Raw genomic sequence first — 23,404 nt, forward strand, 5'->3', positions numbered from 1 at the left:
CATTCAGATAATAAATTCTTTTTGACAGAGCACATCCCTTGATATCGACAAGGAACTTTTCCGAAGGAACATGCTGCCTCATACAAATCGTAGGCTAGGGGGACGTTAGTGTACGTCTTCTTATAATTTACTTATAAGAAAGGAAATATAGGTTTAAGAAGGGTATTTTAGTAATATAATTTTTAAGTTAGGGTGTTTTAAGTTGAGGGTATTATCATAATTTAATATTCAAGTTAAAGAAATTTGATAGTTTCACAACTTATGGAGTTATTACGTTTATGAGAAAGAAATAGAACTTAAAAATTCAAAATCGCATGTCCAAATAACAATCATGCATTCGTTTTACCAAAGAGGGCAGTGCATACATTTGTCTCGCAGCCAGAGATCAGTTAACATAAGACGACCGTAAATATTGTTTTGGGACGTTATCTGTTAATCTATTTGTGGGGTCTATCACATCTGAGCTTCACTACTCCATTAGCCATCTTTTAACATAACCCGGTCCCTTCTCGCTAAAATCTGGGTGATGCCCATGCTCTGTGTAATTGCAAATTGTCACGTCCGCTCCAAATCCAATTAACCTCCTAGCAACCTCCTGAGAATGCTCAAATGGGACAATCATATCCTCTGCATAAAATATAAATATGTAGCTAGATTAGAGGACGGGCTAACAGCAGTAAAGCAACACACAATCATCCAATTTTATCTCTACGTAAAATATAAATATGTTTGGTCTTGATTCCCAAACTGATTGAACGTCATTCCTATGCAGGATGTGGAAACCAAAGCATGCACACATACTGATCATTATCGGCTGAAGTTTGAGGTCTTCATGACAAAGACAATAAGGTGACGCTTAACTTAATTTGATTGCATACAAAAGAGAGAATGGTGTCTCACATTGTTTAGTACATACTACCAAAGTAAAGTTGAAAATCAAGAGAGCGGCAACTGAGTGTTTCCAACATCTAATGACCTAATAGGGTTTGTGATCTAAGCCTCCTCTTTCTTAGCCATTCAGCATTGTTGAATGCAAGTTCAAGGGATAAAACTTAGGATCATAGTTCACAATTTGTGAACCACTGATGCACTCTATGATGTTTTTGCCTAGTCATTTCTAAGTGAACTACTCTTCAGTAGCTGCCGAGGCTGCTATGCGCAGAACGTTATTGCGCCAAGGAGGATACTGGTGAGGATGATTTCAAGGAATTCAATGACAATTACATCTACAACAGTTTCACAAAAGGATGCATATGTAGTTATTCACCATAACACCAAAATAAGAACATAAAAACTAGTCTTATGTAGAGGACTGAAATTTCCTTTGGGGGACAACATTGAATGACAATGCAAAAGCAAATGTATTTCAACCCAACCCAAGATCGCAAAAGATTTTCTTTATCCATAAAGCTTGATTGACCACAACTGTAGCAGCAATAAATTCTGCCTCTGCAGTTGAATCAGCAACAATCTCTTGTTTTTTCGAACACCAAGAAAAGCACCCAGCGCCAAAAATAAAACAGTACCCTGGAGTACTTTTCATATCTTCAGCAGAACCACCCCAATCACTATTAGAAAATCCTTGAAGTTTGATATTCTGGCATTTGCTAAATTTGACTCCATAGTCCATTGTGCCTTTGACATATCTGAGTACTCTTTTTGCAGCTTGCATATGCAACTCCCTAGGAGAATTCAAGAATCAGGATAGTACACTTACAGCATACAATATATCTGGCCTTGTTGTAAGATACATCAAACAACTTATCAAGCCTCTGTAGCTTCTTTCTTGTACTTGTTCGGCACCATCGTCCTTCATTAGCTTCTTCTTTTGATTCATAGGCGTACTCATACTTATGCAATCATCTATACTAAATTTCCTCAGAATTTCTTTTGCATACTTCTTCTAACAAATGAATATTTGATCTTGGATTTATTTAACCTCCATTGCAAGAAAGAAAGCCATCTCTCCGAGATCCGTCATTTGAAAGACTTTCATCATCTCATTTTTCAACTCTTCTATGAGCACAACATTATTCCCTGTTACTAAAAGATCATCAACATACAAAGAAATTATAATAATGTCAGAGTTAACATGCTTTATGTAAAGAGTTGATTCACTTAGGGTTTTTTGAAAACCTAAGTCAGAAAGATGATCATTGATTCGACTGTACCAAGCCTTTGGAGCTTGTTTTAATCGATAGAGGGCCTTTTTCAGCAAGTAGACTTTCTCTTCCTTTCCTTCTGCAACAAATCCTTCAGGTTGCTCAACATAAATTTCTTACTGCAAGAAACCATTGAAAAAGGTTGATTTAACATCCAGTTGGTAGATTTTCCAACCCTTTCGTGATGCAATTGCCAAAAGAAGCCTAATTGTGTCAAGCCTTGCAACTGGTCAAATGTTTCAGAATAATCTAGACCAAAAATCTTAGTGTAACCCTTCACCACAAGCCTAGTTTTGTGTTTGTTCACCGAACCATCTGCATTTAGCTTAATTCTGTAAACCCATTTAACACCAATAACCTTTATGTCTAGAGGCCTTTCTACCAGCTTCCATGTGTCATTTTTCTCAATCATGGTTAGCTCCTCCTGCATTGCGACTATCCATATCTTGTAATCTTTCAGCTTCTACATATTCAACGGGTTCAAATACGGCTTCATTGCATCTTTGATAGATATCTGGTTCCTTGAACTGGAGGATGATCAACTCGTACCTCAAGATTGTGCAACTCATTAGCTTCTCTTTCTTGCTCTTCTCCATCCCAACCCCATTGCTTTTATTCTACAAATTCCACATCTCTGCTTACCAATTTTTTTCCAGTTTGTGGTTGGAAAATTCTGTAAGCTTTTGACCGCAAGATATAGCCAATGAAAATTCTAGGTTCTGCCTTCTTGTCAAGTTTATCCCTTAGGTATGTGAGAAAAACATAAGCAGCCAAAAATCTTGAGATTCTTTAGTAAAGGTTTGTACCCATGCCAAGCTTCAAAAGGTGTTTGACCATTCATTGCCTTTGTAGGCAGCCTATTCAACAAAAATACAGCAGTATTGGATGCCTCTACCCAAAACTTTTTGGGAAGCTCTTTCTCGTGCAACATACACCTTGACATCTCCATGATGGTCCTATTCTTCCTTTCACTTACTCCATTTTGTTGAGTGTATGGAGTAGTAAGTTGATGCTCTATTCCAGCAACTTGAAAAAAGTTTTTGAACTAATCTGAAGTGTACTCAGTCCCGTTATCTGTTCTAAGCACTTATAGTTTGCAACCGCTTTGATTTTCTACCAAGGCTTTGAATTTTCAAAAAACTTCAGCAACCTCTGATTTGAATCTTAAGAAGTATATCCAACACATCATTGTTAGATCATCAATAAAAATTGTGTAATACATGTTTCCTTTCAATGATGGAGTTCTTTGGGGGCCTCCAAGATTTGTATAAATCAGTTGCAATTTTTGAATCGTTCTCCAAGTTGATTTTGGGAATGGCAATCTTGTGTGCTTACCAAATTGACATGCCTCACAACTTGGGCCAACCCTTTTTTCCGCATATACAAAAGCGCCCTGTGGTGGAAGTGACCCAACCGTTTGTGCCAGGATTCTGCAACACTGGCTGACTTGGAAAAGTTATTTGTTCTTCCTCCATTGGATTCAAAGAAAAGCTGACTTGGAAAAGTTATTTGTTCTTCCTCCATTTGATTCAAAGAAAAGCTTTTACCCTGCATTTTAATTCTAAATAGTTCCTGCCCACTTGGATCTATGATCAGACACGCCTTATCTTCAAAAAAACAATTTGAACCCATTTCAAGTAGTTGTCCAACACTTAATAAATTCTGATCAAGTCCAGGAACAAACAAAACTTCATAAATAAGTTTTGTACCTTTATAACTCTCAATAGCTACAGTCCCCTTTCCTTTTGCAGGGAGGCATTCTCCATTTCCAATCCCGACTCTTGATGTTGTTGATCTATCAAGCCTTTTAAAAGTTTTTCATCACTATTCATGTGGTTTGTACAACTACTATCAATAAGCCAACTATCACTTGAAATACTAGATGCAAAACATGACGCAACAAATAGTTGTTCTTCCTCCTGTTAATTTGCAACTTGAGCTTCTCCTTGTTGCTGCCGTCCTTTTTCCTTGCAGATGATCTCAGCATGCCCAAGTTTTTGACATTTTCGGCATCTCATATCCGGCTTTCTCCAGCATTTGAAGTGAGGGTGATTCTTCCTTCCACAATATTGACACGGAGGGAATTTTTCTCCTCGCCTAAATTGTGGCTACTCCATTACTAGCGCAAACCTAATTATTTTCAGCATAATTCTTCTTCCCTTTGATTTTCTTGTATTTGCTTCCAGTATAACTTTGCAACTTGGCCTGAAGTGCACCTTCTACCGTTCTTGTCTCATTAACCTTCTTGTGTCTGCAATGCATTTAGTAATTCTGCCAAAGTGATCTTTGATAGATCCTTAGTACTTTCTAAGGAAGCAATGGTTGGTTCAAACTTCTCAGGTAATGTAACAAGAAGTTTCTCAATAACTTTGCTATCGGGAAGCTTATTGACCAACATTCATACCTTGATCACAATGTTAAGAAGCCTATCTAAGTATTCTTTGACAGTTTCAGAATCTTTCATTCTTTTTATCTCAAATTCTCTAATGAGATTCATAACGTTCATGCCTTTGATTCGCTCATCTCCTTGGTATTCTTCTTCTAGAAAGTCCCAGATTGCTTTTGTCGATTCCAACGTCATGAATCTGGAAAAAATTGTCAGTGAAAGTGCAGCATATAAGCAAGATTTTGCCTTGGATTTTCTTGTGTTCCTTTCCTTGTGAAGCTTGATCTGAGTTTGCATCTTGATAGCCCATACCTGGTAGTTCTCTCCATCAAACACTGGTGGAGAAATAGCATAAGAACCAAAAGAGTGTTCTGAATTCATGTGTTCTGATGGCTTTTCAGGGAAGGTAGGGACTATGTTGATGGTTCACTCAAACTACACTCACAAGTCACTGACAGGTCCCTTAAGAAGAAGCTTTGATTACCAATTTGTTGGTGTTTTACAGATAAAGAAATCATACGACAAAAGAAGAAGAAGAGAGGTATTTTATTAAGCTGAAAGAAGAGATTTTTAAATAGAAGGAAACCCTAACTGTCTGCAGTAAATATCACAGTAACTCAAAAAATAGACTTTTCCTAATAACTAGGAACTTGGTCTACCAACAGCTACATGCCTAAAGACTAGAAAACTCATAACTGAAAATAAAACAGAAAAATTCTATCTTCTGAACCATGTCATCCTGCCAACTCAACATCAATTAATAGCTCATGTGGTAGAGGTAGATTTAACAGTAATGACCACGTCTTCTATTTGTCGTTTAGAGTGTTCCTATAGCGACACAAGTCATTTATGACTTATTGGGACTGACAGTTCGGTGACTTTGCCGTTCGTTTGGATTTTGTGAAAGTTTGTGTTTTAGAGGTTTTAAAGCTTGAACGGTTGACTTTGGTCAAAAATGCAATTTTGATGTCTTTGTTAGCTCTGAAACGTCGAGTTTAGTCTAGAATGACCTTTCATGCAGATCTCGAGGCTCCCAAGCTAATTTTGAGCCCCTTGTGGATTTTTGCTTGAAATGGAGCTTGGGTGTGGGACTCATTTTTTTGTCGAAACGATCTCGATTGGAAGTTTCGATTGCTCCGTTGAGTTCGGTATGCTGAATTTGGTGGAGTAGCATATTTCATTTGCGAGCACAGGATCCTAAACGAATCTCGACCACCTCATTGGAGATTTTGGCAAGAAAGGCACTTTATGGACTTAAAGAAGCACCAAGGGGTATGGCCGAATAGATGGCCATTTACTTGGCTTAGGCTTTGAAAAGAGTCTATCAAAATCTACTCTTTATGTTAAACATAATGGCATTGATATTCTTGTTGTGTCTATATATGTGGATAATGTACTAGTTCCAACAATACAAGGCATATCGAGGATTTCAAGCAAGAAATGATGCAAGCCTTTGAGATGACTAATCTTGGTCTAATGTCCTATTTTCTTGGTATGGAAATCAAGCAGGGACAGGATGAAGTTTTCATTTGCCACAAGAAATATGTTAAGGAAATTCTCAAGAAGTTTAACATGGAAGATTACAAGGAGATGAGTAGTCCTATGAACCAAAAAGAGAAACTAAGCAAGAATGATGGAGCAGAGACAATGGAGGAAATCTACTTCAGAGGCTTAGTCGGTTGTTTGATGTATCTCATAGCTACAAGACCCGATATTCTGTATGTTGTAAGCATTTTGTCGAGGTTCATGCATTGTGCTAGTGAGGTACATCTAAAATCAGCAAAACGAGTTGTCAGATACATCAAAGGTACCATTAATTATGGTGTCAAGTTTCAGAAAAAACTAGGTCTAAAACTACTTGGGTATTCCGATATTGATTGGGCTGGATTCACAGATGACATGAAGAGCACATCTGGATTCTGCTTCAACCTTCGCTCAGGCATTTTTTTAGTGGTGCTCAAAGAAGCAGGACATTGTGGCTCAAGCCACTACATAGGTTTGTGGCTGCAACAGCAGCAGTGAATCAAGCTTTGTGGTTGAGGAAAATATTTGTTGATCTGCACTTGAATCAAACAAAGGGTACTGAAGTATTTGTGGACAACCAATCTGCGATAGCAATTTCTTATAATCCTATATTTCATGGGAAAACAACCACTTCAATATCAAGCTTTTCTTCTTGAGGGAAGTGCAAAAAAATGGTGACGTGATTCTGCTCTATTGCAAAACTAAAGAGCAGCCGACAGATATCTTCACCAAACCTTTTTAGCAATAAATTTCAACTTCTCAGGCAAAAACTTGGAGTTTGCCTTAAAGCAAGGAGGAGTGTTAGATAAATGCATAAGAACTGCAGCAGTCCAAGTTTCTGTATTGTAGGGCCGTTATTTATTGTTTAGCAATTAATCAGTTTTTATCTTATCCCTAATCCTTAGGAGTTGGTTTCTTAAATTCAGTTGGCTTGTAACCTCTATAAATTAGTCTGGATTTATAATGAAGCATGTAGTTTTCTTTCAGAAATATCCTTTTGTTGGTTATCAAACTTATGTTCCCACTAGTTCAATAATAAGTAAAACCAGGTTTTTATGTTCTTTATTCTCTGGAAACTAACAAATCCCAATGGATTTTCAGATAAAGAACTCTATAATTCACAAATTGAAAAATAGAGCACCAAAATACCTCTGTCATGACAAAGCAAAATACGTAATGATGCAGCCCGCCTTTCAACCTCGTGTATCCCAATAGTATTCTTATGAACAAACCTGCCAATGATGGAAAAGTGAACATATAATACCAATCAACTTTCTGTCAGAAGAGATAAAGAGGAGTGCTAGAACTCAAACCTTGAACAAGGAATCCAACCACTAAGTGAAACAATTTCATTCAGTTTGATCGGGTATTGTTTGCCATTTGCAAACACACCGTTGATGAAGCAAGTTGCAGAGTACAGAGAGACAGCTGCACCCATGCTGAAGCCTCCTATTCCTAGTCTGACTGTAAAAGACAGAGAACTAAATAATCAAAATAAACTTTTATATATATGTCAATAGCAAGGTTTCAAGATCATAACTGAGCTAAGGAGATGTTGTAATTATTTTTAGAAGACTCCCAAGCCGAATCACTGAACAGTAAACAAGGAATCCAGTTGTGTTTGTTATCATTAATTTACAAGCTCTAGCATATCCTGTCAGGCAGAAATATAAAGCAGCTGACAAACATGGAAGTGTCTATGGTTAATACATTTCCATTGTTTAGGAGAACTAGAGGCACATATAAAGTTGGCATACATTCCTAACTACACCACATTCGGTTTCCAAAAGAAGACAACATCACATTCAAATGGCAGCAACATAAAGAAAAGATTTTGCTGCTAAAGAAAAATTAAATATTGTAGCTAATTTGTTCAGTAAAGCAATTGGGGGGGATGGGGGACTTACTGCCAGAAGGCTCCTTAGCTAAAATATTCGAGACACGTTCTGCTACAGCATCCAACTCCTCCACAGATTCGTCTTTGGAGAAGTTTTGCACATCAAACCCTAAGAAAAAGATTAGTGAAAAAGGATATATTTACCCTTAATAAGTTTCACCTTAAACTAGTCTGACGTTACATAGTGCAATGCTTGGGATGAACCCAATGTTTAGGGGAGGAAGCGGTAAAGCGACAACACCCCTCTTCATGCTTTAAGCGAAGCGCTCGCTTCATTGAAGTGCAGCACAATTTAAAAGAAAAAAGACCACAATAATTAGAAAAAATATATAAACAAAAATTCATATTAAAAAACTAGAAAAAAGTTCCCCTTTAGTTGTCTTATCACAAAGCAGACATACAATTGCTGTCCTATTGGTCTCACTGACTTTTTTCCCATATTTTCATGCTGGGTCAGCCATTTTTAATCGCTGATAAGATTTAAGAACCATGAACCTAACAACAACAAAATAAATTGAATCACAATATTTGCACATCCTGCAAAGTACATCATGTTGAGTTCCAGTGTGGAATAAGCGAGAAATTTTCTTATTGATTTGATTAGCAATGTATAAAAGGGTTCCTAAGACTGTTTGGAGTCTAGGCTACATATAACATGGCAGGTAATTGTTCTCTAAGCGTATAAGGTAACAATACATTAACCACCAGCACAGAGACTGTGCTGGAGCCAAAAGCAAAAGTGTGTTCATGTTCAATCTTACAAGGCTACAATGTCTAGCAAAGGTTCTGCATCTTCTAAAAATATCTTTTTACACCAAAAAAGAGAAAAAGATGTGAACAATTACGAGAATGCTAAAGCATACAAGAGAAGAGGAGTGTCTGCATATGTTTTGACTTAAGAGTGTTTGTCAACCTCTCTGGTCGTTGCGTGGAAGGACTGCCCGGGAACCTCAGAATCGTAGCAACAGTATTGACCCATCCCACGTTATGACCTACCCCGGAATGATCACAACACTTCTCTGATCAACTAACCAAGTTTCGACTTGTGTGAACCTACCAAATCTGTGTAAATTTTGAAATACCCTATCAGTGTAGGCCTCTATCTTCCTTCCCTACCGTCTACAAAGCATCCCTGACCCCAACCTAATCTTTATCCTACTAGTGATTCTCCTACTCCTCTTGATAAAGCAGAACCACTTATTGTGTCCTTCCATCCATATCTAAACGAGTGTATTATCGAGAAAAATAGTTACCCATGCATAGTGAGATGACAGGAGAGAATGAACAATTCCCAAGAGAGAAAAGTAGAGAGAACATTTTTCCCTTCCTCATAAAACTAGGTCTAGACACAGGGTAACTTTTTCAAAGTGACTTCTTTTTTTAATATCAGAAATGTTATGCTTTATAATCTAAGTTGTGCAAATAGCATATGTTCCATATGAGTTGAAGTTTATTTTGGTGATTCAATTTCCAAATTATAGATGTTATTACAGGATTATTGTCTTGTTTCAGGTCGTGGCTTTCGATAGGCATCACATGATTTACTAATAGGATTATGATTCATTTTAAAGTTTGAAAGGTTATGGACTCAACCATAGTCATTCTTTGAAACTAAGACTCGACCATAGTCCTGCCTATCATATTGTGTGGCACAACTATCAGGAAAGTTGGTAGTGTTGAGATTCTTGGACTAGGACGCAAGGAGCATTTCTTCCTACCGTACTAAGTTGGAATCCTAACGCTACATAAGAGCATAAGATGACAGGGTTTTAGTCCCAACACAGCATGACATAGCATGAGCATTGTAGTTTGCATTTTAGATTTTGATTAGTCAACACAGCATGGCAAGCTCCTGGTGTTTAGAGACTTGCTACTTTCCCTCTTTTGTACTGACTTGCATTTTGTATTTTAGATTTTGATTAGTCAATTCTTTGTATATATAGCCTTTTGTACTTAGTAACCCCTGTATCGGTGACACCAGGTCCGGGGATTAGGTCTTGTGTTAATTTGTCTTCTTGGTCACTTTCGGGCCACTTTGTATGTTGTGTATCGTACTTAGAGGTCGTTTGGTAGAGTGTATAAAGATAATGCTCAATAGAGTGTATTAGTAATGCTTGCATTAGTTATGCATAGATTATTTTTAATGCATTGTTTGGTTTGGTGTGTTAAAAATGGTATGCATTGTATAAAAATATTTATTTACATAAGTATCCTTCACAATTATGGTGGAAAAGATGTAGAAGTGCTTTTGAGGGGTAATTGAGTCTTTAACCATAATAATGCATGAATTAAATCCTTTGCATTGTTAATACCTAGAAATCCATGGTATTAGTAACACTCCTCATAACTAATGCTTGCATTAGTTATACATAAGCATGAAAAAATGCACCAAACAAGGCACTACTAATACATATAGCTAATGCATGCATTATTTTTGCTAATACATTCTACCAAACGACCACTTATAGTTTTATACTATGGCTTGTTTCTATATTTTATTCCTATTTCCGCTTATTCTTAATTATTATTATTTAAATTGTTATCTTCCGCAAGTTTTGGCTTGGCTTTTGGCTTACCTACTAGGGGATTACAGTAGGCGCCATCATGGCCCGATTTCAACTCGTGACAGTTCAAGAGTAATCTTTCATGTCATGTCATGTACAGTTCAAGCGTCATATGTTTATGACTTCTAATTTGTGGAAGCTCATTTCCATGATACATTCACTAGTTGTGAATGGTATAAATGTTCAGTTGGTTCACTCGATGAAGTTTAAGGCATCAAGTGCTGATCACACACTCATACAGTTTTGAGGCATGATAGGATATGCAACCATATAAGATTAGAAATGATCGTGTATGCAGAAGGTTCACGTAGTACACATCAAGGATAAAATTTTAAAGAAGGTCACTTGAGATGGTTTGGCCCATGTCCTTCATCAATCTCTAGATGCACTGGTGCCTATGTGTGAGACCATGGTGAATAAAGATGTTAAAAGGGAACAAGGTAGACCTATAATCAAATTGAAAAAGTTGTCTCAAAAGACCTATAATCTCTTGGGATCCATGCAGACAACGCAAAAAATAGGGCACAATAGAAGAAGAAGATTACCTATTAGTTGAGAATAAGTTTATCAGGTTAGCACTTTTATTTTAGGTTCTATGTTTTATAGGGGTCATTTATCCTTTTAAGAGATATATTTACAAAACTTTTAGAGAACTTCTAGTAGTTTTTGTTTTAGTTGTGTATAATATTACACTGACATGGACAGGCAGGATTCATATAACTGAATCCTACTAGTTTGGGACTAAGGCATAGTTATTGTTGTTTTAGTATTTTCAAAGCTACTATAGTCTATAGTTCAGGTGTATTTATAAATATTTCCCAAATGAATAAAAAGAGAGAGAAAACACACGAACCTGGAGCGTATCTTTCTCTTTCATCACTAATTTTACCAGACAAAAAAATCATCATTTTCTCACACTAGCAGAGCAAAAATCCGATCTATTAATGATGTAACAAATATTTATAAAGACGGCTTGTTTCTTAAAAATAAATAAATCTTTATGATAAGTATGACTAATTTTGTAACCAGAAAAGAGATACTCCCTCTGTCCCAATTTATATGACTTACTTTCTTTTTTAGTCAGTCCCAAAAAGAATGACACATTTCTATATTAAGTAACAATTTAACTATAAAATATCTATTTTACCCTTAATGAAATGATTTACAGTCACACAAATTTCTATCATTCATTTTGGACCACAAGTTTTAAAAGTCTTCCTTTCTTTCTTAAACTCCGTGCCGAGAGGGAGTATATATTACCTTTCTATATAACCTAGTTTTAGAAAAGGCTAAGTAACTGCTAATCTGTATTAACTTAAATAAGAAAAAGTAATACTTAATATTAATATTAAAGTCCTAAAGAGCCGACTTCTACGGTCAAAAAGTACTAGACAAAAGAGAGCAATTTTATCTCATGTTAAAAAATTCTTCTTCTCGCAAAAAATGGTGCAAACGGTATTCTTGGCTTAGTTCAAACCCTTAACAAAGTGACTTTTCAAGAAAAGATTAAATGCAATGAAGTTGCCTGAGACAAAGTCTAAAGTTATTACAAAGAGCATTAAATTTACCTGAAAATAGGATCTTTAATGTGAACGTTACTTCAAGATTTAGCTTTCATGACACTTTTGGAATATCAAACTAATACCAACAATAAATTCTTTGGAGGAGCGACTAAGTTGTTCTACTATTGTCTATTTCATATTTACATAATTTTAGGGAGAATAACGAAGTTACACCCCTAGTAGCTTTTGTGTACAACAAATTGGAAATTAAATTCAACGGAAATATTTTCTATTTTTTTCAGATATGTTATTGTGTGGGTCTGTTCTATAAGAAAAAACAATTGTAGAAAAAATCATATTACTATAACTTTTCGAAATAATTACTAAAAAATAAACTTATTTCAAAATATTTCTTTATAATAAAATTACTTCAAAACCTTCTCCAAAAATTAAAAAAATAAATTTCATTGTCAAGAAATGGTAGTTTTTAGACTGGTAGAATTATTGATGAAGGAGAAAGATAAGCTAAAAGTTAATGTATTTTCTCTTTCTTTTCTTTACTTTGTTTGAGAAAAGGTCCAAGTACATCCCTCAACTCTGCCAAATAATCTGTTAGCACCCCTTTAGTCTACCAACGGCTTACACACGGAAGATTAAAGGAAATTAGAAAGTAGATTACTTTATCAAGTTATTAAGTTGTTTGCAGTAGATTACTACAACTTTTAAGTATTTGTTTTTATATTTTATGTGCAGCAGTTGTTGCAGTAGATTACTACAACTTTTAAGTATTTGTTTTTATATTTTATGTGCAGCAGTTGTTGCAGTAGATTACTACAACTTTTAAGTATTTGTTTTTATATTTTATGTGCAGCAGTTGTTGCAGTAGATTACTACAACTTTTAAGTATTTGTTTTTATATTTTATGTGCAGCAGTTCTTGCAGTAAGGAGGTTATTCCTCCACTTTCTCATTTCAGTTGTAGTAGGAAGTTCTTTCCTTGTTTTTAGATGGGTGGTTAATCCACCAATACTGTATTTAGTGTATTTGAATTCAATGAAAAGTTGCGCAGAAAATTACCAAGTCTTTTAGTACTTCAAACTCAAGAGATTGCACGTTCTCTCTTAACGACCAACAGCATAGGTCATAGGAAGAAAACATCCGATTTCATATTGCAGCACCCCATAACAAAATTCATATCAAGGGACCATAACAACTTGGTATCAGAGACGGGTGTTATGGGAGATCAAATTCAACATCAACTGGCACAATTAGGGAACTTGTTTAAAGAAGAACGTGCAGCCAATTTAGCGAGACAGGAAGCAATAAATGCTCGCTTATATGCACTCACAAAGGATTTAGCAAATTCGAAGGTCAATTCTGAATCAACTGAACTACAAATCAGAATCGGGGTTGGAAGGGTATAAGTGGAGGGGCAGGAAGGTCAGGATCTGATGCAGGAGGAAGTTCCATCATATACAAAGTTGGATTTTCCACGGTTTACTAGCCAAAGGGACCTTTGGGATGGCTGAACAGATGTGACCACTACTTTCGACACCAACAAACTTCGGAGAAAGAAAAGTTGAACTTGCTTCTTTTCATTTGGAGGGGAATGCACAACTTTGGTTTCTTCAACTAGAGACAGATATGCCTCAACCGACTTGGGATGAATTCAAACGTTATTGTAACCTTCGTTTTAGGCCACCAATCAGAAGTCAGAAGTTCGGCGAATTAGCTAAGTTGTGTCAGATTGGGATTACCAGGAAAAGTTTGTGCAGTTAGTTTCTCGAGCTGGTACACTCACACATCCACAAAAGATTGAGCTTTATATTAGCGGCCTTGAGGATTATATAGCAATTGAGGTTGAGTTGCATAATCCTCCAAATTTGGCTACGGTGATGAGTTTATCTCTACTTTATGAACGCAAGGGACAACCTTTTCATTCACAACTATTAGATGCCCGCATATCCAAAACAACATATTTCTCACCTCCACAGCGCACTAGATTTGTAAGGAAATCTACTATATCTGAGATGGAAGAAAGTAAGCTTAAGGGTTTCTGCTTCAACTATGATGAAGTCTTCACTCGGGGCCATCAGTGCAAGAAATTATTTTTGATTGATTCCGTAGACTAAGAGGAAGAATATCTGGAACAAGAGACAAATCCTAATACAGATCAACCTGAAATTTCTTTGCAAGTCATCATTGGTTTCATAGCTCCACAAAGTATGAGCTTACAAGGCAAATTGCCAGGAAATCCAGTGGTGTCATTAGTCAATTCTGGAAGTACTCATAGCTTTGTGAACTCTAAAATTGTGTCACAATTCAATCTTCAAGTTGAGAGGTGAGAAGGGTTATTAGTAGTGGTGGCAAATGGAGAACGGGTCAGAAGTTCGGGAATGCGAAGGAGTTTCAATATGGTTTGGTACTTATGCTTTCCATATTAATTTATATGTTCTCAATCTAAGTGGATTCGATGTGGTTCTAGGTATGAATTGGCTTAAGACCTTAGGACCCATACTATTGGACTTTACTTATATGTGGATGTTGTTCTTCACAAATGGGAAACAAGTGGAGTTACAAGGTGTTAAGTCTCTTGATCCTCAAGGAGCAAAAACTCATGTTATGCTGGCTGAGAAAGATAATCAGGAAGAACTGCAAATCATTTTGAAAGATTTTGCTTGCATCATAAACTAGTAGGGCTCACTGTTGAAAGTGATTGTGACCACTAAATTGTTCTATAACCAGGGACAAAACCTGTTGTGGTTCGTCCATTTAGATATCCACATAATCAAAAGGATGAAATTGAACGGCAATGTCCAGAGATGTTGAAGCAAGGAATAATTCTGCCAAGCCAGTCTCCATTCTCTTCCCCATCCTTCTTGTTCCTAAATCTGATGTTCTTGGTGTATGTGTATTGATTATCGCAAGTTGAATGCAAAGGCAAAAACAATCAAAGATAAATTTCCTATTCCAGTAATTGAAGAATTGTTAGAGGATCTGTTTGGGATTAAATATTTCTCTAAATTTAACTTACGCCAAAGTTATTAAAATCAAGTTCTAATGAAAGAGGCTGATGTGGAGAAAACTGGTTTCTGTACTCACCATGGGCATTTTGAGTTTTTGGTTATGCCCTTTGGCTTAACCAATGCTTCATCTACCTTTCAATCATTAATGAATAAGGTATTTCAGCTTTACTTAAGAAAATTTATTTCGGTGTTTTTTGATGATATTCTTGTGTATAGTCGCACTTCGGTCAAACATATGTATCATCTGGGACTTGTCTTCAAGCTACTCTCAAATCATCATCTCTTTCTAAATCAATTAAAGTGTTCATTTGCCCAAACTGAAATTGCTTATTTGGGCATCTCATCACTACTGATGGAAATTCTGCTGATTCCAGCAAAATTTCAGCCATGACTGAATGGTCCAAACCAACAACTCTTAAAGGGTTGTGAGGTTTCCCAGGCCTCACAGGATATTATCGTAAGTTTGTGTTTGGGCCACCTCATCACTGCTGATGGAGTTTCTGTTGATTCCAGCAAAATTCCAGCCATGACTGAATGGTCCAAACCTACAACTCTTCAAGGGTTGTGAGGTTTCCTAGGCCTCATAGGATATTATCGTAAGTTTGTGGAAAATTATGGATCCATAGTTGCACCATTAACAGCCATGCTCCGCAAGAATTCATTCATATTACAGATCAATCAAACAAGCTTTCGAAAAACTCAAGGTTGCTATGACAACTAGACCTGTATTGGCATTTCCAGATTTTTCTCAACCTTTTGTTATTGAATGTGATGCTTCGAATCTGGGTATTGGGGTTGTTTTATTACAGAATAAACAACTCATTGCCTTTCTAGCAGAGTATAGGCAAGACGACACCAACCATTGTCCGTTATGAAAAAGAATTGATAGGTCTAGTAAAAGCTATTCGGCATTGGCGCCTTATTTATGGGGGCAACACTTCATAGTCTGTACATCACTACAGTTTGAAGTTTTTATTGGAACAAAAGGCACTAAATCCTCCAAAACAACATTGGTTAGCCAAGATTCTAGGTTACACATTTTCGGTTGAATACAGGGCTGGTCGTTTAAATACGGTAGTTGATGCCTTATCCCCATCAAGATAATGATGAAACTATGCTTCTTGCCATTTCCATGCCTCAATTGAGCCTTTTTGATGATATCAGAAATGAACAACAAAACCCTACTGATATCTAGCAGTAAATATTTGTTGTCCATGATGGTACTACATCAGATCAATGGAGTGTCAAGTATTGGTTGCTTCTGTACAAAGTATAAACACCGAATATTCTTGGCATCAAACTCTCCTTCCATTCAGACAGCCATGACTGCCTTGCATAACCAGGGACATGAGGGGTACCAAAAATCACTTTTTCGGATTGCAAGGGATTTCCATTGGACGGGTATGAAGAATCATATTCGCGACTTTGTTTGTGCTTGTGGTGTTTGCCAGTGACTCAAATCAGAAACTTTGCAACCTGCTGGTCTTCTTCACCCTTTATCAATCCCGGAACAAATATGGTCAGATATTTCATTGGATTTTGTCGAAGGCTTACCTACTTCACGTGGGAAAAATGTAATCTTAGTGGTGGTAGATCATTTCTCTAAATATTGCCGCTTATTGTCAACTGTTCATCCATACTTTGCAGTAAGTATTGCCCGACTCTTCTTTGCCAATATTTTCAAATTACATGGCTTACCTGTAAGCATGGTTAGTGATCAGGATGTAACTTTCCCAAGTGCTTTTTGGAGAGAACTCTTCCGCCTGATTGGTACCAAGTTGTGTTTTTATACAGCATATCACCCTTAATCTGATGGACAAACTGAAGTTGTCAACCGGAATGTGGAGATGTACATGAGGTGCTTTACCAGTGCACATCCTACCAAATGGATGGACTAGTTGTCCTGGGCAGAGTATTCATACAACACCAGTTGTATGAATACAAGGTTGCTATGACAACTAGACCTGTATTGGCATTTCCAGATTTTTCTCAACCTTTTGTTATTGAATGTGATGCTTCGAATCTGGGTATTGGGGTTGTTTTATTACAGAATAAACAACTCATTGCCTTTCTAGCAGAGTATAGGCAAGACGACACCAACCATTGTCCGTTATGAAAAAGAATTGATAGGTCTAGTAAAAGCTATTCGGCATTGGCGCCTTATTTATGGGGGCAACACTTCATAGTCTGTACATCACTACAGTTTGAAGTTTTTATTGGAACAAAAGGCACTAAATCCTCCAAAACAACATTGGTTAGCCAAGATTCTAGGTTACACATTTTCGGTTGAATACAGGGCTGGTCGTTTAAATACGGTAGTTGATGCCTTATCCCCATCAAGATAATGATGAAACTATGCTTCTTGCCATTTCCATGCCTCAATTGAGCCTTTTTGATGATATCAGAAATGAACAACAAAACCCTACTGATATCTAGCAGTAAATATTTGTTGTCCATGATGGTACTACATCAGATCAATGGAGTGTCAAGTATTGGTTGCTTCTGTACAAAGTATAAACACCGAATATTCTTGGCATCAAACTCTCCTTCCATTCAGACAGCCATGACTGCCTTGCATAACCAGGGACATGAGGGGTACCAAAAATCACTTTTTCGGATTGCAAGGGATTTCCATTGGACGGGTATGAAGAATCATATTCGCGACTTTGTTTGTGCTTGTGGTGTTTGCCAGTGACTCAAATCAGAAACTTTGCAACCTGCTGGTCTTCTTCACCCTTTATCAATCCCGGAACAAATATGGTCAGATATTTCATTGGATTTTGTCGAAGGCTTACCTACTTCACGTGGGAAAAATGTAATCTTAGTGGTGGTAGATCATTTCTCTAAATATTGCCGCTTATTGTCAACTGTTCATCCATACTTTGCAGTAAGTATTGCCCGACTCTTCTTTGCCAATATTTTCAAATTACATGGCTTACCTGTAAGCATGGTTAGTGATCAGGATGTAACTTTCCCAAGTGCTTTTTGGAGAGAACTCTTCCGCCTGATTGGTACCAAGTTGTGTTTTTATACAGCATATCACCCTTAATCTGATGGACAAACTGAAGTTGTCAACCGGAATGTGGAGATGTACATGAGGTGCTTTACCAGTGCACATCCTACCAAATGGATGGACTAGTTGTCCTGGGCAGAGTATTCATACAACACCAGTTTTCATTCTTCCTTGAAGACGACATCATTTGAAGTGGTGTATGGGCGTCATCCGCCACGTCTTTTGCCTTATTGCCCTAGAATTTCCAAGCTGGACGCAATGGATATAGCATTACGTAATCGAGATCAAATTCCGCAATCCTTAAAATAGAATTTGTTGGATGCTCAACAGAGAATGAAGGTTACTTTTGATTCCAAACATCGACATGTTGACAGGTGGGGGATAGAGTTCTATTGAAGCTACAACCATATAAACAGCTTTTTGTGGGTACTCGTCATCATCAGAAATTGTTGCCCAAGTTCTATGGTCCTTACAAAATTGAGCAGCATATTGGGGCCTTTGGCTTATAAATTGGAGTTTCCACCTGGTACAAAACGTCCGATTTTTCATGTCCCTAAATTGAAGTTGTTTCATGAAGGAGACTTTCCAGCAGCTGCTACTCTTCCTTCAAGTTTGCTAGAAGCTCTCGATCCCAACCTTTAACTGTGCTTCAACATCAGGTTGTTCGTAATGTACCTGAAGTTTTGATACATTGGCAGCATACTTCTCCAGTTGAGGCATCATGAGAAATTGTTTCTTTTATGCAGCAATGCTTTCCACACTTCTCGCTTGAGGACAAGCGTGATTTGAAGGGAGGGGGGTAATGTTAGCACCCATTTAGTCTACCAACGGTTTACACATGGAAGATTTTTTTGAGAATTACACATGGAAGATTTAAGGAAATCAGAAGTAGATTACTTTAGCTTATAAGTTATTTAGTTGTTTGTAGTAGATTACTACAGTTTTTAAGTATTTGTTTTTTTATTTTGTGTAGCAGTTGTTGTTGCAGTAAGGAGGGTATTCCTCCACTTTCTCATTTCAATTGTAGTAGGAAGTTATTTTCTTGTTTCCAGATGGATTTTTTAATCCACCAATACTGTATTTAGGCCTAGGCATAATTTGATCGAAACCGAAAAAACCAACCGAACTGATTTATTTTTAATTTTGATTTTTTGGCTAAATCGTTCGGTTTCAGTTTTCAATTTTAAAATTTCGGTAATTCGGTTCGGTTTTCGGTTTTTAAGTTTTTTTTCGATTAACCAAAAAACCGAATTTATGTAATACATATTTACCACATATATATATTTTTAAGAGTTAAACTTAACTAAAAGCCCGACCCAATAAAGCCCAATAGCCCATTACATTATAGGAAAAATTGTATGAAATAGCAAATTATTAATTCAAATTAAATGTTATAGCCATAGTTTATTTTATTTGTAATTCGCAGCAAACATCCTATTTTTTTGCCAGCTGATTCGGTATACAATTAGCCATTTTATACATTTCGGTATAAAATGGATAAAATGAGTTTATGTTTGTATAAGCGGGAGAAAAGTGTATATACAAATACAAATACATATAATTTTGCTTTATACACTTATAATTATGCAAATACAGATCTTATTATACAAATTACAATGTATAAATAAAACTGAACAATTTATATAAAATTGGATGTATCTAGCGAATTATACAAATCAAAAGCTTCATAACAAACAAAATTTGTTATGGAGCACAATTATGCAAACTATAGCTATAGCATACAAATATGATATTTATGTTCGTCATACGTGAAAGTTGCTCTACATTATATCTACTTATCCTTATCCACCCTAAATCCCTAATTCACAAATCAGTAAATCACAATTCACACCAAACTAAGTTCTGAGACTGAAGAACTGCACGAGGCAGCGAGCCATCGACCTGAAGAATAAGTTTCTTGGCCGCGATTCTCCATTATACTTTATACATATCAGTTCGTTGCGATTCTCACTGATTTTTGTATGGGTTCTCAGTTCTCACATCTTTTCTTCTTTTTTTCGCGGATGACAGAATTTGAAAGTAAGATAAGTGAAAGGAGTGCTTCAAATGAAATCATACATAATACTTCATCTCCGAATGAAGTTGAAGCTGACATTGAAGCTTCAAAGAAAAGAAAAGTCATGGAACCTAAGGTGGCTTGTTGGAAGTAATTGATTAAGGATAGCGTAGGTAGTACAGTAGTAGACTACTGATATGTAGTGTGTAGTGTGTTAGTGTGTTAGTGTGTTAGTGTGTTACTGATCAGTGTTTCATGTATGTGTTGATGATATTCGAACCGAAAAAATTAGCTGAAATAAATCGAACCGAAATTGTAGAAACCGAACTGAACCGAATTTATTTCAGTTCAGTTTCAATTTGTATTTTTTTCATCAAAATCCGTAAAATCGAACCGAACAACCGAATGCCCAGCCCTAACTGTATTTAGTGTATTTGAATTCAGTGAAATGTTATGCAAAAAATTACCAAGTCTTTGAGTACTTCCAACTCAAGAGATTGCAGGTTCTCTCATAACGAACCATCATCATAGGTCGTAGGAAGAAAAGATCTGATTTTTCGAAGACAACCTAGTCTGAACTAAAATCGATCTGGGGACTTATTCTCCGGCACATATGGCCGGAATCACATCATCAAGGGTAAACAGCATTTACTACAATGCAGGGTTTAAATCATACGAAATCACTAGATGTAAAGGTGGTACAGATTCCTGGTACGAATGGACTGAGAGTAGCAGAAAATTAGTAAGAAGGGTGAAGATTAGCATTAAAGTTTTGCGGTGGTTGGTATCAATATTTATTGAGGCGTCCAAGGTACAAGGGAAAGTTATTAGGACATGGAAGCTCAAGGAACACTTTGCAGAGTTTTACTGCTCTCTTAAATACAACGAGAATGGCAGATTTGTCAGTTTTATTGCTATCCAAGGTCAGAACAAGTCTATAATTATTACACCGGAAGCTTCATACATGGGGGGATGGAGTAATATCGTCCACAAAATAGCCAAGTTCATCTATGAACCCAACTTGCAACCAAAACCCCAAGTTAACATGGGCAAACAATCGAACACATCTTATAGGGAGGCAGTCCAAAGCAGCAGGTGGATGACGGATTCCATGAAGAGAGCGAAGTTACATGTGAAGGAGGCTCACATAGAAGTCACAAGCGGAGCACCGCTGGCAGAAACAGATCTTCTCAATAAATGCATCGTTGGAAGATTCCAGGACACACTCCAGGAGACCCCAGCTTTAAACGACGTAAGAAGATGGGCCTGCAACACTTGGAAGTCAGCCATAGGAGTCAATGTTTTTGCCATGAATGACGGCCAATTTCTGTTTGAATTCCCATCAAGAGTAGCAGCAGAACATGTCATGTCGGGGGTATGGGTATGGAAGAAGATGAACCTAAGCTTGTACTGGTGGAAGCCAACCACTGGATGCTGGAGAAGAAAAATTGCAACAGAATCAGCAAAGGAATGACAGATTTCTCAGATTTCATAGAAGACATGGAGTTAGCTGATCCTGAATTATCTGGGGGAAAATACACCTGGAAGAAAGGAAACAGGCATACAACAGCAGCCAGACTTGACAGAATTTTGTTCTCGGAAGAGTGGGAAGCAAATTTTAGAAATATAAGGCAGCACATACTTCACAGAGTGACATCAGATCACTCTCCCATAATGTTACAATGCGGTGCTTGGGAAAACACAAAGTCATACTTTAAATTTGAGAACTGGTGGTTGGACATCGAGGGTTTCAATGACAAAATTAAAGGATGGTGGAACTCCTTCAGTTTTATAGGGAAACCTACGTAAAGAAGTTTCAAGACCTAGTACGATGGAGAAACCAACAGTTTATACACCACAACACGTGAGCACATCGACAGCTGGAGAACTTTTGAATTGGGAGTCACGTGACCGCAGCTGGAAAGGGAAAGGGCAACTTCATGCAGTAGAAGGCCAAATAAGCGAGAGAAAAAATCAAGGCCCAAAAAAAGCTTTAGGCCCAACAAGGTTTAAACAAAAAGAAAGCAGTCAAGAAGCCCAAAGACTAGACTTAGTAAGTGTTGAAATAATGGCAAATCTTTCTCAAACAAAGACGCAGAATAGATTCAAAAATCTGGACAACCTGGAGGTGGAGGAGAGAAATTTCATGCCTCGCGAACAAGAGGAGACAATACAGGAGGAGGGGGAGAACACAGTCACCGTGGCGAAAGCTACAAACATGGAAAAACAATAATGGACTATATCACAACTGAATGGGCAGAATGATAGTAATACGGAGATCACAGAGGATGTTGTACCGCTGGATGATTCAGCTGCCATTAGAAGACAATTTAATTCAAAAAGTTCTCCACTTTGGATTAAGCAACACATACTCAAATTGAGCACTGAATTTGGGGTAGATTTTAGAGGATGCGAGGAGAAAGCAGAGGAGCTCTTTATGAAAATTGATAATAACAAGCAAGGGAACAAGGGGGGCAAGGGAGAAGTCACAACAAACAAAAGAAAGGAGCAAACGAATTGAAAAGCCTGGAACTGGATACAAAGTTCATGAGCTTTGGCACTAGAAGTAGAGGGGGATACCTGGCAATAGAAAAATAATGAAGCTAAACATAGTGTCATGGAATATAAGGGGGATGAACTGTGCTATAAAGAGGGAAGTGATCAAAAATATGATGAAGAACTGGAAGGCAGATGTAGTCTGTTTCCAAGAAACAAAGGTGGAAGGGGAGATTGAAAATATTGTGAAGGAAGTATGGGGGAATAAATGGGTGAATTATGCACAGTTAGGAGCCAGTGGAACCAAGGGAGGCATCGCTATTATGTGGGACAAAAGGGAGTGGGAAGGAGAAATTAGCAGTGTAGGGATGTACTCGGTCACCTGTAGCTTCACAGGGAGATGTCAAGATTTCAGCTGGCACCTCACAGGTGTCTATGCTCCAAATGATAGAGTAGAAAGGGAAGAGACTTGGTGGGAAATTGGTGCTGCCAGGGGGTTGATTGCAGGACCTTGGGTCCTATGTGGGGATTTCAACACTGTGAGGTACCCATCGGAGAAGAAAAATTGCAACAGAATCAGCAAAGGAATGACAGATTTCTCAGATTTCATAGAAGACATGGAGTTAGCTGATCCTGAATTATCTGGGGGAAAATACACCTGGAAGAAAGGAGACAGGCATACAACAGCAGCCAGACTTGACAGAATTTTGTTCTCGGAAGAGTGGGAAGCAAATTTTAGAAATATAAGGCAGCACATACTTCACAGAGTGACATCAGATCACTCTCCCATAATGTTACAATGCGGTGCTTGGGAAAAC

The 23,404-nt window shown here is 37.3% G+C and overlaps 1 protein-coding gene across 2 annotated transcripts in view; it reads right to left on the bottom strand.

Annotated features, from left to right (window-relative positions):
* Window positions 1-275: 275 nt before the first annotated feature.
* LOC102581986 (acyl-protein thioesterase 2-like) overlaps window positions 276-23,404 on the bottom strand; it is a 29,844-nt gene continuing 6,715 nt past the window's right edge. Inside the window, exons 5-8 of one of the 2 annotated variants that reach the window (XM_006353528.2) lie at window positions 7,980-8,078; window positions 7,386-7,536; window positions 7,222-7,304; window positions 276-627 (exon numbers count right to left, since the gene is read on the bottom strand). In XM_006353528.2, coding sequence (XP_006353590.1) covers window positions 470-627; window positions 7,222-7,304; window positions 7,386-7,536; window positions 7,980-8,078 — 491 coding nt within the window. In that variant the 3' untranslated portion in view covers window positions 276-469. The remainder of the gene's footprint in view (window positions 628-7,221; window positions 7,305-7,385; window positions 7,537-7,979; window positions 8,079-23,404) is intronic. The other variant, XM_006353529.2, reaches the window with a different exon arrangement.

Source organism: Solanum tuberosum, unplaced genomic scaffold (assembly GCF_000226075.1).
Source record: "Solanum tuberosum cultivar DM 1-3 516 R44 unplaced genomic scaffold, SolTub_3.0 scf00153, whole genome shotgun sequence".
In the NCBI taxonomy this organism is placed as follows: Eukaryota; Viridiplantae; Streptophyta; class Magnoliopsida; order Solanales; family Solanaceae; genus Solanum; species Solanum tuberosum.